Source organism: Danio rerio, chromosome 8 (genome assembly GCF_049306965.1).
Source record: "Danio rerio strain Tuebingen ecotype United States chromosome 8, GRCz12tu, whole genome shotgun sequence".
In the NCBI taxonomy this organism is placed as follows: Eukaryota; Metazoa; Chordata; class Actinopteri; order Cypriniformes; family Danionidae; genus Danio; species Danio rerio.
This window is the reverse complement of record NC_133183.1, coordinates 32,348,297-32,365,288: the sequence shown is the minus strand read 5'-3', so window position 1 is coordinate 32,365,288 and position 16,992 is coordinate 32,348,297. Positions and strand designations below refer to the sequence as shown.

Sequence of the window (16,992 nt, the reverse complement as noted above, 5' to 3'; positions counted from 1 at the left end):
ACACAAAAGAAACGGGTTTGTTTATCCTGACTCGTAAGAACTTTGTTTGGAACATGGTCTCGATAACAGCCCATTTGCTGTACGAAACGCACAGGGCTATCTGGTTGAAAAGGTCACTCGAGGTAATTTTGAGTGAGGAGGCAAACAATACAATATTTCTTCTGGTTTTATGTGCAGCCCGAATCCTGAGGTTGTGTTTTTTCTTACGCAAGTGAAAGAAAAAGCGCCTTATCTTATTATATACATTTTTTCCATCTTATGCTGTTGTCGTTCACAGTGGAAATTTTTCACAGTAACATCTGACGATGGTTATACGTCTTGTAATTTGCCTGCTATTAGCAAATGCACCCGGGATTGTTTGGTGAAGGGTGCGGCATGGGTGGCTACTCTGAAATCCACTGGCAGCGAACAGGCCTCATTTTGGCTGAGAGCTCCACCTCCTTAACGACAGTCTGTCGACGGGAGAGAAAATCCCACACTTTGATGTTCTTTCAGGGTGGCTGAGTTTTATAACATGTTATAACTAGATCAGAGCTGAATGCAGAGCTCTGAACGCTCAGCACCCGCTGCAACATTATAACCACTGATTTGCTAGTTAACCAAATACAACTGTGATGTTCAATCCTAGTCTGTTTTCTTTTTTTGTTAATTCTTTTTTTAAATGCTAAAATAAATCAATCAACTGTGATTTCACTTGTTTTCCAGTCCACATATCGTGTTCCTGTCTCAAAGTGTGCTAACTGGTGAGAGGAACCTCTGTGGGGCAAGGTTATGCCATGAAATTGCCCATTCCTGGTTCGGGCTGGCCATTGGAGCACGGGATTGGACAGAAGAATGGATCAGCGAGGGCTTCGCTACTTACTTAGAGGATGTTTTCTGGAGCCACGTTCAGAAGGTATTATGATATGGTTGAATCTTTGAGTGCTTGTCTGAGGCCCTGTTTCCTGCTGGTGTTAACATGCGTTTTTTAGTAGTCTGCCGAGACGCATTACTGTTAACACCTGGTAATATCATCTGTTCAAATTTATCTTGTATGACCACTTTTGTTCAGATTTGATCTAAACCTTTCCATTTAATTTTGTGACACTCTACATCACAAGTGGTCAGTACGACCCATGAGTACTATTGAATAATAAAAAGTTTTTTAAACAGCTTATGACTGGAAAGCAAGCGAATGGAAAGCATGGGAAATGACATCTATGACTTAATCCTGATTCATACTTCTGTGTCGATTGATCAGCATACCCCACACCACATACATGATCAGTTTGTGCAGCTCTAGCAGGAACACTTCCGAAACACTAGTAGGCAGTGGGGTTTCTATAGCCATTTCACACAGGGATACCAGTAAATATCTGGAAAATTTCCGGAACGACTTTACCGGTATTTTCAAAAAAGCGCTGTTCACACAGGCGAGGACGTTATGGAATTTTTCCGGAAATGACCGTTCACACGTCCATTTCAAAATACCGTTAAATTCTGACATCAATTACCACAAATGAGCTTTAAACGGCTGCGCTTGTATTTGTAAACATTTGACTACATTACAAACTCTGTGGATGATCAGTATTGTGAACAACTTCGATGAAAACATATGGAGGATCACTTTCGCATGTCGAGATGTTCCTAATATGTGCGTGTGCTGGCGCTCACAGGCTGTTTCACAGGCACACACAGCTTGAAGGTAAACAAACAGCGGCTTTTCATAAGCATCTTATCGATGATTATTTACACAGTTGGCATTAAGAAGAACATTTAAACGCTATCTGACTAACTTTTAGCAGCTAAACGCGTCTGGGAAAATATTCAAAGGCTTTTAATCTCACAAACCGCACGGACGTGAATGCGTCTGACTGTTCTGATTGGCTAAAGCAGACGTCTCACATCAGCACGTTCTAGACGTGCACGCGCTCTTTCAGGCAATCTTCCTTCTGCATTCACACAGCGCAGCATTCCGGCAAATTACCGGTAATCTTACAACTTCTCTTTCCGGAAAATAGCCAGAACGAATTTACCGGTATTTTCAAAAAGGGCCTGTTCACACATACAAACCTTTCTGGAAAATTGCCGGTAATTTTCCGGAAAGGTCTGTATGTGTGAAAGGGGCTTATGTTTCACTGTACTTACGCCAGAAATGCATGGTGCTACTGTAGAAGTAATTCAAATTTACACAAAAACTCAAATCAAAAACTCACTCAAATTTTCAGAGAAGAAATAATAATCTGAAACCAGCAAATATTCATAAATTTTAATGATAAAATAAACACAAAACAAAATGTCCATCCAGAGATCCTCTGTGCATTCAACACTTGTATCCACCTGCCTCAATTTGCTCCCATGGCTCTCGTGTAGCCCCGCCTACACTCATCAATGCTACCAAGCCGGCCAATCACAGATCTTTTGCTCCACGTTATTATGGCATGTAGTTAAATTTTTTGAGATGTGTGCATCAGGGTACTGATCGGGATATGGCAAATTGTATGTGACTATGCGAAGGTTAACTTGACGCAAAGGTTCAAGTTGAGGTATTTATAGAGCACATTTTAAAATAGTCACAAGACTGACCAAAGTGCTGTACATAAGACAAGGTAAAATAAGAAGACAGATTATAAAAACATAAACATAAGACAAGAGAAAAGACTGAAAAAAAATGTACAAGTAGAAAGGACTATTCAAACAATTCTAAAAAGCCAAGCTAAATAGGTATGTTTTTTGAGTGATTTAAAAACAGAGATGGAGCCATTCTAATCTCAAGGGGCCACATGTTCCATAACCGAGGTCATGCCACAGAGAAAGTTTTTGGCAAATTAGTTTTAAGCAAAATACTAAATTGACCTTTACATTGTAATTTGTATGTGTGATCAGATGTGCTCCAACATTAGGCACATTCAAATCAAGACTGAAAACACATCTGTTTAGCTGTGCCTTTACTGAATGAGCACTGTGCTGCGTCCGACAGATTGCACTATCATGTTTTTCTCTTCTTCTTCATTCTTTTATATCACATTTTACCTGTTTTTATGTTTTGTTTTCTTTTTACGCATTTTTATTATTTGTTTTTATTTTTATTTTACTTGTTTCTTTTATTCTTGTTTATGTAAAGCAATTTGAATTGCCATTGTGTATGAAATGTGCTATATAAATAAACTTGCCTTGCCTTCCCTAATTCATGTGCAAAAACAAAACATGAAAACCTAGCTTTAGCATTTTCTCTCAGAATTGTTTCAGAAATAATGGTACTTTCCAATACCGATGCTGATATTTAAAAAAAAAAAAAAAAAGAAAAGAAAAGAAAAAAAATACACATACATACACACACACACACACACACACACACACACACACACACGTATATATATATATATATATATATATATATAAATATAAAAAAAAAATAAAATAAAAAAAAAAAAATATATATATATATATATATATATATATATATATATATATATATATATATATATATATATATATATATATATATATATATATATACATATATATATATTCATACAACAGTTCTGTCTGGTTTTCAAACCTGATTGGCTGATAGCCATGCGATATTCCCGTAATAACAGCACTCGTACAGCCTCTTCACCCTACTGTACCACATAGAGTGAAAGCAGATCAGTAAACTCAGTACAGTTTGCGGCTTTTTTTATGTGGGGATGTAGTTGTTTGGATTGAATCTATGCAGTTTAAAAGGATTTAAATGGATAGTGCCTATTTTAAATATTTATCATTTTGGAGATACAACACATCGGCAGCCTTTAGCCTGTCATACTGAGCAGAGCAATGATGGTTGACCTTATCCATCCACAAGATGGCGACAGAGACAGCATAATTAGCCTTACGAGAAAAACAGCGTAATTTCTAACTACAGATGATCAAATCAATATTAAACAGTTAGGTGATATTCTAAGTCGATCTCTCTCTTTTGTGTGTTGTAGTGCTGTATTTATACCATAGTAATTGTAGAGTATTGAGTGTGAGATAGGACTAACATATCAGGAATTTATGTGTTTTGTGTAAGTCACTCTTTGTATTACCCTGACTTTTTGGTTGGCCATCTGTTTGTTTCTCCGGTTTTCTTTACTGCAGACAACTTCTTTAAAAAGAAAAAAAGAAGAAATGCCCGCATATTTTTTTAACACTTTTCCTTACTATAAACACAACAGTAATTCGGTAGTGTTTGTTGCTTTGGCTTTATCGGGGTTTATTATTGTGATGTCCTGACTGCAACAGAGAAATATTGGGAAATCTCTGTAGACTGATGGCATTTCATGCTATTCAGCCTAAAAATATGAGCAAAATCAGCTGTTTTGTCATCACCTTAGATATTACACTAGAGAATCAAATACTAGCTCTAAAGTGACATTAGAGAATGAGCAATGGTTTCTGCTGTTCTGACTTCAGCTGCAGATGTGAATGAATGGCGGAAGAAAGTAGTTCCTCGTACAAAAGGGTTTTTAGACTCTCCGTGTTTGATTTTCTTTTTTTAAACACACGATTATGCTATCAAACTGTTGTATGAATCCATTGCAGGCCTCCCACCATGCAGTGCCGATATGCAGCCATATCGCACTGCTACTCATGTGATATACATTTATATTGCAGAGGAAGAGGAAAAACATATTAAATGTTAATTTCCTTCATTTGTTTAGCAAAAATTTTTCCTTCAAACATTTTTACACTTAATTATCCTTGTTAAAATGCCTTGTATGAAAGTTTCTGTACTTTTATTGCAAATTATATTGCTCTGTCATGTTTTTTATTTCATTTAATATCACAATGCACATTAGAAATGTTCCACTTCAGTGAAAAAGTAACCACATTTTAACCATAGTGCAAACCACATTTATGAAACATAAATCATATCCCAGTGAATGTTTTTGTTTACACATAGTTTTATCTTCCATAAGCAAGCAAAACATGTCCATTTAGATTTTCTCTGAATGAATAAGACATCTCCGGGTATTTTATTTGTTACATATCAAATTGGCGTTTTAAAATTTGTCTAGGCTTAATGAATTTAATTAATTTGGGTAATTTTAAACATGCCACTGTAACATCTGCTTGTTTCAAACTCACAATTTTGTTTTAATCATTAAAATGTAAGTTCAGCTCGTATCAGTACTCTAGGTCATTCAACTAAAGTGCTCTCATTTCTTCTCCCTGCTTTCAAGTAACACTTCCAATATGTGCATCATTTTACTGTTTGGCTGTTTCATCTTCTTTTTCTATGGACATTTTTAACAGAATTACAAACTTTCCATTGATGTCTGATGTCTGTATGCACACTTAATCCAATCTACATGCTACTGTATCAGCCCACTCACAGCAGCTATAAAGACATCCATGTACAATTTATTATATATTTATAAGACATTACCTTGATTTGAAGACATCTTTAGTCTCTGCTATTTCTGTTCTGCTTCCTGTTTGTTCTGTTGTTGGTGTTTCCTTTGTCTTTATGTATACAGTGTGGTATCAGTTTTTATGTACATGAGCACTATACCGGTGTATCCCTAGTTATTTCCTACCCATATTTTCTGTCTTTCACCTTGCAAACTACAGAAAGCACCAAAAAAACACTGTTAAATGTGATGTGTTTACTAAAATTCATTACTGATACACACCTATTAGAGCTCATGCTGAGTGGTCAGAGTATAAAATGAGTTTGAAATTAAATTGAATTTTCGGCATTAACCGGAAGGCTTCTTCTCCTGTAATGACCGAGATAGCTAATAATGAGTCACAAACTAGAGCTTGTGGAGTGCGATTGTGTGCCGCATCAACACAGCACTTCACTTCATTCACAATGTATTTATAATCTGTGTTGCCGGCTCTGGATTGAAAGCCATTGTTGTGCTAATGGAATGTTTCCAATATGTATTTTTCAACAAGCAGCATTTATAGCTGAAGTGTGTCATTTTATTGATGTTTTCAATGACTTTCTCTTATCCCCATTTGACATGCAGAGATTGCTGTCTGTAGGTCAGCGACACTGGTTCACTGATGACATGACTTTGGGTTGGGGTTTTCTGTTTGTCTGACTGACCAGTGTTGGAGAGGTTACTTTGGAAATGTAATAGATTACAGATTACAAATGACCCTATTTAAAATGTAATAAGTAGTGTACGTTTTCAATTACTTTATGAAAGTAACTAATTACATCTGATAACGTTTTGATTACTTTTAAGTTTCTAATGGATATTTTTTTTCAAGTATTTACACCAAGCAGGTGTGCCCTTACTGTAGCACTCTGTTTACTGTTAGGTCTTCAAAATCTTTCATCATTTAAGATTATATTAATTTAATTTAAAAGTACATCCACCACAAACCCAGACAAAAAAAAGTGTTTACTGCATCTTGACATCAAAATTTTAGTTAGTTGTGCAGGGTGATTTTTGTGCCATTAGCAACAAAAAAATACATTAAAGCTATTTTTGCAATTTTCATTTTTAAATCCAAGCAACTTAAATCCAGGTCAATCATATCTTAGTGATCAATAACAACGTCAATGAAACATATTAGGCAAAATTGTTTAGTTCAGTTATTTACTGCAATTAATATACTGTACTAAACAGAAACAAATTTTAATATATAACAACTAAAGCAAATAATCCAATAAAACTAGGTGTTACACTTTTAAAATACTAGGAATGAGCATTATATTATATATATATATATATATATTTACAACTCTTCATTAATAAATTACACTATATAATGTAGTATTATTAGTAACTACTGTATCATGATCTATTAGTAGTTACCTTAGTACAGGGCTTCACATTAACACCCGCCAACTTGCTAAATGAGGGTAGATTTCAGCTCTGGTGGGTTAGAATTAAACAGACACCTCCACTAGCCACTTTGGCTGGTTGGAAATCATTTTTAAATTGAAGTTTTCTTAAAAGCAGGGTTCGACAATAAAGATGGCTCAATATTCATGCAAATGTGATCTAATCGAGAAGCAGCACGGCTGACAAAAATATATTTGTTCGCGCGAGCAAAACAGCAAAAAAGAAGGTAAATACCGAACGAGAGGATGATCACGCGCGCACAGGTGATCATCCTTTCATTATCGAACACAGTATGTTTCACCTGCTTTCTTTTCATTACAGTTATTTTGTTATTATGGTTTAATTATATTTTTCTTTACAATAACATTGCTTTAATGGGAGATTACTCCCTATTTATGTGTAGTTCACTGGTGATCTGGGACTTTTAGCCAGGACAGATTACTGTGCATTTTTTAGACACATGACAATAATTATTCATTTAATGTAATCTTTTTTTTTTTAGGAAAAGTTTTGTTGAACTAAAAAGGGTCCCACTTTATATTAAGTGTCCCTAACTACTATGTACTTACATAAAAAAAAATAAATACAATGTACTTACTGTGTTTATAATGTATTTGAGAACACTTGTGGTACTTTTGAGTTGGGAAGGAGGTTGGGTTATGTACAGGTTTGGTGGCATGGGTAGGTTTAAGGGTGGGTTAAGGTGTAAGGGATGGTCAACAGTGTATTTACAAATGTAGTTACAAAAGTTATTTACAGATGTAATTACATACATGTATTTAATCAAGCTTAAGTACACAGTAAATACATGAATTTACACAATAAGTACATTGTAACAAACTATTTAATTCTATGTAAGTACATATTAGTTAAGGCCACTTAATATAAAGTGGAACCCTAAAAAGTGTACCTATAAAGCTATATTTTCTTTGGTTTGGTTGTTTGCTTATTTGATGAGGTCAGAGATAAATTTGGTAAATGCTTAATTTGGAAAGTCGTGAAATAAAAACTGATTGCAGTGCGACAACCTATTTGCTCATGCACACTGAGCAAGCTAATACACAATACACACAATAAGTTAAATGAATGAGGAGGCATGTGGACATAACACAGCATCTAAATCAAGTAATTTAGCATGTCAAAGTCAAATTTATGCATATAAAATATATTTCCCTACAAGAAAAGTGTGGCTAGTGAAAATGGCGAGTGGCTAGTAATGTTGGAAATCTACTAGCCACCGTGGCTGGTGATCAAAAAAAGTTAATGTCAAGCCCTGCCTTCATATACTGTAGCCTTTACTACAGTAAACTATATATTTATCGGTACTTAACCTTACTGACCAGTGTCAAACAGGAGTGTTTGGGGAAACCTGGGCCTATTTGTATCACTGAATCAAAGGATGTCATTAATATTGTTGACTGAGAAAACTTTTTAGCTGTCAACTGTCAAGTGTTTTTACTGAACGTTTCACTGTAATGTCTGGCAACTTTTGGCAAATGGAGTCGTAGTTGCTATAGTTACTTTATAGTCTTACAATAAACAGAACATAATGAACCACAAAGCCAACTTTTGCTAAAACCAGTTATAATAAATGTGGCATTAAGTGTATTGATTTAAAGGGGACTTATTATGCAATAATCACTTTTTATAAGAGGTTTAAACACAGTTGTGTGGCTGCAGTGTGTGAATATAGCCAGCCTCTAATAGTAATTACTTCTATTTATTTATAGTGACACTTCATAACAACAGGCTGCAGAAACACTTTGATTGACATTCTCCCTTTGTACATGTCATCAGAGGGGGAAAGCCCCACCCATTAGTTAATCTTTCCCTCATTAGCGTAAACAGCCTTGAGTGAGAAGCAGCCGTCCGCCATTAGAGTTTTCGCCTGCTAAAGACTATGTCAGCGACTAAAGATTATAAATGTGAAGTTTTAAGATGACTAAATAAACAGCACAGTCTCCATAAACTCCCTCTTTCTGAGACACCTCTTTTCACATTTTCTTGTAAAATCTTGTAAAATGTGCTTAATATGTCCCTTTTAATATATAAAATTGCTATCTGATATCTATATAATAGGTATGTGGCTTTGGTATGTTAAAAAAAATATCTTTAAAGGGCTTAGCTTTGTTGCGTAAAATAGAGGAATTACTTCTAGAATGAACCAGCAAACAATCATTTTTGAAAGTTGTTTTTTGCTTCCGTATAAAATAGTATTGCACTCGGTTTGGAGCAATTTAACAATTGTTTTAGTTTATATAACACTATGTTTTAAAGTTTAAGTTGACTTAAGTAAGCTGTTTTGGTTCCTTAAATTTATTAAGGTGAAATTCCTTAACACTCAATGATCAACACTAATAACGCTAATTATTAAAGATTTTTTTTTTCTTGAAACCCGAGTTTCACGAAGTGTACCCATAATCTTATAAAAGATTTCTTAGATTAACTGCTTTGATCCAACTTCATAGTAAAGTAAAGTTCTTTGCTTTAGCTTATTTGCAGCTTTTTTATCTGTTCTCCTTTTCTGGTTTTCTCAGTTGGGCTGTAGAGAGGCTGAGGAGCAGAGACAGTTAAAGGCTTTGCTGCGCTGGAGGAGATTGAGTGATGAGTTGCAGAACTCTGAAGAAGAGCTGCAGGTCCTCAGGTATGATTGGCCATGTCTGTGTCTCTCTCTGTATGTCTCTCTCTTTGCTTTCATCCTTCTCTAACTGCCAATCTCAAGTTCATATAGTCGCATTACTCCTCTTGCAAGGACTCATCCATCATCTGGACAATAAGTCCACAGTAGAACCTAAAGTTCACTTTTAATAGCAGTTCTGAAACAGGCGTGTCTCAGTTGCAAGGTTGCTGTAAAATAAGGCAGTATCTGCAGTCTGAATCTGAACAGATTTCAATTACTGATGGAATATATATTAAATGCATCAGTACTTTCGTCTTTAATTTCACATCCAACAATCTGATATGCAGATATTATTATTTTTTCATTTTTGTTCTAAATATTTATTTTTATGTTGAAAATGTCAGCTTTGCCACTTCAGGATTTAAATACATGTTCAAATGTATTCATATAAAACAATTAATTTCAAATGGCAAATTATTGCTTAATGTTATTGTTTTTCTCTTCTCTTTTCACACTTATTTTTAATTTACAATTTACACTATGAACAAACCATTAACTAAGACCTTTAGCTTAATAAACTCCTAATTAGCTGCTTATTAATATTTAGTAAGATAGTAGTTTGGTTTACTGTAGGTATTGGGTAGGGTTAGGGATGTAAAATGAGATCATACTTTATAAATTCTAATAAACAGTTTATATCCTAATAATAGGCTGGTAGTTGGCCAGTAGTAAATGGTGTGAATTGTTACTTAAACCATTTGACCATTTTTGGTTTATTTTCAAGAAAATTAAAGACTATTTTACAAATCAAAGTTCATGCATCCAATGAAACTATACTACTATACTATACGATACTATAGTATACTATGCATACTACTGCACACTTACACTCACCGGCCACTTTATTAGGTACACCTTACTAGTACCGGGTTGGATCATCTTTTGCTTTCAGAACTGCTTTGATCCTTTGTGGCAGAGATTCAAGAAGGTACTGAAAATATATATATATACTGAAAATATTCATTGGAGATTTTGGTCCAAACTGACATGATAGCATCACATAGTTGCTGCAATCATGCTCGGTGCCTACCCATATCCCCCCTCCGCGGTGCGTGCCCTGCGGGCCTGTCCGCTACACCATTGGCTGTAACCCATCTACCTCAAGATTCAATGTGTTGTGCTTTCGGAGATGCTCTTCTGCATACCTTGATTGTAATGAGTGGTCACTTGAGTTACTGTTGTCGTTCTATGAGCTCGAACCAGTCTGACCATTCTCCTCAGTCCTCTGGCATCAACAAGGCATTTGCGCCCACAGAACTGATGCGCACTAGATTTAGTTTCTCTTTGTTGGACCATTTACTGTAAACCCTAGAGATGGTTGTGCTTGAAAATCCCAGTAGATCAGCAGTTTCTAAAATACTCAGACCAGTCTGTCTGGCACAAACAATCATGCCACGTTCAAAGTCACTTAAATCACCTTTCTTCCCCATTCTGACACTCGGTTTAATCTGCAGCAGATCGTCTTGACCATGTCTACACGCCCAAATGCATTGAGTTGCTGCCATGTGATTAGCTGATTAGATATTTGCTTTAACAAGCAGTTGGATAGGTGTACCTAATAAAGTGGCCAGTGAGTATATGTCACACAACATGATGGCTAATAATATACAATATGCAACAAAGCCTTTATGCAACAAAATCACACTATTTTTTTTTTTATTTAACCTGTAATGTTAAAACATTTACATTGTTAACTCCATATGAAAATATTAATTAATCCCTGTGCTTGATTAAAAGTTGCATGTAAAATCTGTGTCCTCAAGCAAAAGCTGTGATATATATCATGCAGCTAAAGTTCTTAAGGAAACAATATATTCTAATACATCATATGTATGCAATCAAATTTCCAGGTATGAGCTCTAGATTAATTGAAGCGAGTGCTTGAAATAGTTGTGACATTTCAGTTTGCACAGAATAATTTCAAGCATGTCATTGCAGGAGAATTATTTGATATGAGATGTAATGTAACATTCTCATACGAAGAGCACAGTGTAACACAAGGTTATGTAGGTGTGGAGAGGAGTAGATTAGCCTGGCTTAACTTTAAGGAATGAGAAAGTGTGTGTGCGCGTGTGTGATAGAGTGATAGTGCTTGTCAGGAATTCAGCTGTCACAATACCAGCAGGTTTTGAGGATGCACCTGACAGCATGATTCTGGCCCATCCTCCGCTTTGAGGGGCCCACACCCACTGTAATCTCAGGGATAAAATGTGCAGACAGTCTGGAAAAATGCCTGTCTTCGGAATAAAACACAGAGCTGTCATGTTTCATATTTAATATTTAGTAAGTGATGCTAAGACAATGAAAACATGTCATTAAAATCCAGAGCGTTTAAAAGATCAAACAGTAGAGTGTGGCGTTTTGCTACAGCACAAGGTCACAGGTTCAATTCACAGGGAAATGCGAGGACTAATCAAATTTATAGCTTGAATTGCAGTGTAAATTCACTTTGAATAAATGTGTCTGCTGAATGCATAAATGCTAGGCTAAAAATATTCTGCAAGTACAAATAGGCAGTTTAGGATTTGTGTTCGTTTAGCAGCTTCCATCCACAGAAAGTTGCTTATAGTTGCACTACAATGTGTCAACATGCAGTTCATAGTGCAATAACTCTATCTGTGATGTCCTGTCAAGCTCACCTACTTTTATAATATTTTATGTATAATAATAATTACTAAAAAAGTAAAGTTTGCATCAAGCTTTATGGTGTCTTGAGAAAACCTCGTCTGAAAGTTTAAAGTAGCTTTAACGTATAAATAATTGAAGTAGTTTTTTAAAAAGTTTGAAACAGTTATAAGTACATATAGGTTAGCATGTTTCTAGTGTGTTTCTTGCTTGGCTGCTGATAAAGAGTTCTGAGTGTTTGCTAAGGTGTTGCTAAATGGCTGCTAGGGTGTTCTGAATGGTTGCTAGGGAGTTCTGAGTGGTTGCTAAGGTGTTCCTAAGTGGCTGCTAGGGGGTTCTGAATGGTTGCTACTGCTAGGGTGTTCTGAGTGCTTGTTTAGGTGTTGCATGGCAATTGTTAGGGTGTTCTGAGTGGTTGCTATAGGAGGTTGCTAAGGTTTACTAGAGTGTTTTTACTAGTTGTTAAGGCATTGCTAGTCGGTTGCTAGGGTGTTCCAGGTAGTTTTTAAAGTTTTTAAGTTATTTCTGAGTAGTTGCTTAGAGTTTGCTAGGGTGTTTTATGTGGTTGCTAAGATGTTGCTAGGGTGTTCTTTGTAGTTGCTAAGGCATTGCTAGATGGTTGCTAAGGTGTTGCTAAGTGGTTGCTAAGGTGTTTTGAGTGGTTGCTAAGGCATTGCTAGGTTGTTGCTGTGGTGCTCTGAGTGGTTACTGAGGCGTTGCTAGGCGGTTGCTAAGTTGTTGCTGGGCAGTTGTTGGGGTGTTCTGAGTGGTTGCTAAGGTTTTATTAGGTGGTTGCTAAGGTGTTGCTAGGCGGTTGCTAAGGTGTTCTAGGTCATTGCTAAGGTTGCTAGGGTGTTCTAAGAGGTTAATAGGTGGTTGCTAAGGTGTTGCTTGGCTGTTACTAAGGTGTTGGTAGGTGGTTGCTAAGGTGTTCTGGGTAGTTGCTAGGCAGTTGCTAACATAAATTAGCATGGTTCTAATATGAATTACCATGTTGCTAGCCTTCATTCATTCATTCATTCATTCATTTTCTTTTTGGCTAAGTCCCATTATAAATCTGGGGTCGCCACAGCGAAATGAATCACCAACTTATCCAGCAAATGTTTTAAACAGCAGATACCCTTCCAGCTGCAACTCAGTATTGGAAAATTGTTACTAGCATGTTTTTAGTATAAACTAGCATGTTGTTAGCATGAATTTAGCATGAATCAGCATGTTGCTATTATGTTTATAGTATGAATTAGCATGTCGCTAGTATGATTAGTATGTTTGTTATTCTTTTTTTACTATGAAAAGGTTTGTTGTCCGTACGTCCAATGTAAAGTCAATGACAGTTTTTTTACAATGGAATTCTATGGGACAGTTGCTAGGGTGCCGTAAGTGGTTGTTAGGGTGTGGCTAGTAAGTTGAAAGGTCCTCAGTGTCTGGCAGATTGGTAGTCTGAGTTAAATGAGTCCAACATTATTAGGTCTGTATGATAGTTGCAAAGTTATGAGGTCAGAAAATTTGATGATTTAATTTAATATTAAATGATAATAAATATAATAACATTGTTTTTTTTTTTTTTGGAAAAAATCTCTTACACTTTTTTTTTTTTAATCTGCAGTGAAACCAGGGGCAGTCCAAAAAAATCAATAACTTGTGTTCCTCAATCATCATCTCAAACAACTTTTACCATAGAGTACTAAAGTGTAAACTAGGCCTGTCACCATGAAGAATTTTTGGTGCGCGATATATTGTCACAAAAATTGTTATGATAAGTGATTGTCATTTTGAAATCATTTTATGCCACTGATATAAGAATGATTATATAACAGCATAATAATGCAAATAGCCATACACACTTTCAAGAGACTAATGTTTTTTATGCTTAATGATATGTAGATTCTGTAATTTGATGTCAAAAGTTATATAAATCTGCTATTATATATCCTATAAAATATCCTGTTAATTAAATGTCCAATTATAAATGTTGCCATTGGTGAGGTAAAATGGAAATGTCCTTTAAACGTTATTTGTGAATTTGTAAATATTGCAACACCAAAAATGATTGAGGTCAAATATTGCACGATAAGTCGATACATTTATCATTGTGACAGGCCTAGTTTTAACATTTGCACCATACAGTATATATCCTAATGTATGACTTTACCGAGAGAGCTTCAGAGCAAATGTACTACTCTCAACAGCATAACATGGTTTAACAAATGAGCTCCAACCTACTGTATGTAGTATCAATTGGGACACTTTTCCTTTGTTTATCCCAATGACAAAATGTGTACCAGTTGATCTGAATTTACCCTTCAGTAAGAAACCAGGTAAAATGGGATGCTTGCTTTAGTAATGCATAATTATTGCACCTTTTTCTTACCATCAGGGTAAGGTTTAGCATAGATTTTATGTTATTTTCAAAAGAATATAATAAACTATTGTGTGCTTTTTTAGATTTTACTTTGAAACTGCTGTGATTAATGCAAAAATGTACTTGTGTTTGATGCAAACATTTGGTCAAATTGTTTGCATATTATTTGTCTGTACAGTGTGTGTGTGTGTGTGTGTGTGAGTGTGTGAGAAAGAGAGGGAGAGAGAGAATGAATTTAAATTCAATGTTTAAAGGAGCAGTAGGTTATTGTCTTTAGAAAGTAATGGGTTGCCCTTCCAGCTGCAACCCATCACTGGGAAACATCCATACACTCTCATTCACACACGTAAACTGCGGAAAATTTTAGCTTACCCAATTTACCTAAAGCACATGTCTTTGGAGTTGTGGGGGAAACCGGAGCACCCAGAGGAAACCCACACGAACATGAGGAGAACATGCAAACTCCACACAGAAACACCAACTGACCCAGCCGAGGCTCGAACCGCCGACCTTGCTGTGAGGCAACAGCACTACCTACTGCGCCACTGCATCGCCCTTTATTTATTTAATAATAATAATATTTATTATTATTATTATTTTATTTTATTTTTTTGTACTAAGCATTCATGCCGTAAAGAAAGTCCATCCAAAAATGAAAATTTTGCCCTTAAGACCACTTTTTTTTCTTCTTCTTCTTCAGTAGAACAAGATTTTATATTATATAATTTATTTATTTATACTAAAACTGTTGTCCTTGGCAAATCATAAAATGTAAGTCAAAGGCTATCAGTGCTTTGGGAGACAAACTAACATCTACAGCCAAAACAATACACTGAGGTCATGCCATGTGACATTATCAGTTTGTACAGAAAACTGAACAGATGTACACATTTGCATTATAAGAGTGAACAAATTAACAGATTTTTATTAATTTAATTTTTTTGGTAAACTCTCCTTTGAATTGTTGTTCTCCTTGCATGGATTAAATGTAAAAGTGAAAAAGTCATAACTGTTATAGCTGTTTCTTGCTTTAGACTACAAACTGTTCTTACTAATTGTCCATTTTCCCTTCACAATATGTTACCACTCAACCGTATTTAAGCACAGTTGTAGTTGCACTGTCAAAAGACGTTCCTTCGACTGCGAAAAAGACAGGCAGACAAAAATAGTGGACATAGGGGAGACGTTAGTCAGACTCATTGATTTTTGACGCTCGAGAATATCTGTTTATTTGTTCGTTCATCTCTGTATCCGTCCAGAAAGGAAGGCCTATTGTGTTTGATTGAATACCTGTCACCCTTTTCATTGGGCTGCTGTGGGCACTTCCACAAACACACATGCAAAAGCCAGTGTGACCGGGAGGAATAATACATGCCTTTTAAAGGAGCTCGCTCTTATCACTCTCTCCCATACAGTGAGGAAGAGAGAGGAAGGGGAGGGAGGCATTGCTCTTTATTTTTGGAGGGGAACCAAATGTAAGCATCAATAATGTACAAGCACAAGTGAATGTCCCAAATACAAGAAGGTAGCTGCCATTTAAACTCCTTTAGACCTTTAGCTTTATCTCGAAGAGAGCGTCTGGTGTGTTGTTTTATGTAAATCCGTAGTTTGTTGATTAAAAAAAAAAGAAATACGATGATACATACTTTACCTTATTAATGCATTTGTTTATTTTGGCATTGATATTTAGGCTGCATGTGTACTTTCAGAAGAAATGGTACAATATTGTACCAAAGAAGGTACAAACCCTTGTTGCTGGGGCAGTACCTTTTTATTGAACAGAATTTTACCTTAAGACAAAGAAACAAATATGTGCCGTGGCAGTTTGTTAGGACATGATTTGTACAATGGGAAACAAAAATGTACATTTGGCGTTTAAAACCTGCACATACAATATTGTACCTTTATCAAAGCTACAAATCTGATCCATGAAGGTACCACTATAGTGACAAGACACTTTGTACCTCAACAGTGTCAAATATGTTCCTTCAAGACCTATTTAAAGGCATTTTGTTTATCCAAAATTACTCAATTTATTTTCAGTAAATATAAAACATCAAATACGTTTTTAAACAATGTTTCTTAAGAAAGTTTTTGTGGAAAGGCTCCTTTTTCATTCACAATAAAGAATAAAAAATATTCAACATAAATCAAAAGATCTATTTTTTGCTAAACCTTTCACAACACGTTTCGCAAAAATGTTACTGAAATACATTCTCCCATGTACAATATAAAACTTTTTTTTTCGCAGATTTTTCACACAATAACTTTGTAATCACTTAAAAGTTCATTTAATTTACTTAATTTTAAAAAATAGAAATAGAATTATACAAAAGTACTGTAACAAGATATGCACAATGTTTGATTCGTTTTACAGTACTAAAATTTCTGCATGAACACTTAACATATGCAGCACTTTTGCCAGCTCACGTGCATATTGTGGAAAGCAAACGGCAAAAGGTGCAGATATCAGTGATGAAAATGTATTTATCAGAAAGGGCTTACCAAATGTT

At 35.4% G+C, this 16,992-nt stretch overlaps 1 protein-coding gene across 5 annotated transcripts in view; it reads left to right on the top strand.

Annotated features, from left to right (window-relative positions):
• Positions 1–16,992, top strand: part of aopep (aminopeptidase O (putative)) — a 161,539-nt gene that overhangs the window by 35,734 nt on the left and 108,813 nt on the right. For all 5 annotated transcript variants that reach the window (XM_073909595.1, XM_073909594.1, XM_005167175.6 and 2 more), the window contains 2 exons: positions 706–895; positions 9,350–9,456. In XM_073909595.1, coding sequence (XP_073765696.1) covers positions 706–895; positions 9,350–9,456 — 297 coding nt within the window. The remainder of the gene's footprint in view (positions 1–705; positions 896–9,349; positions 9,457–16,992) is intronic.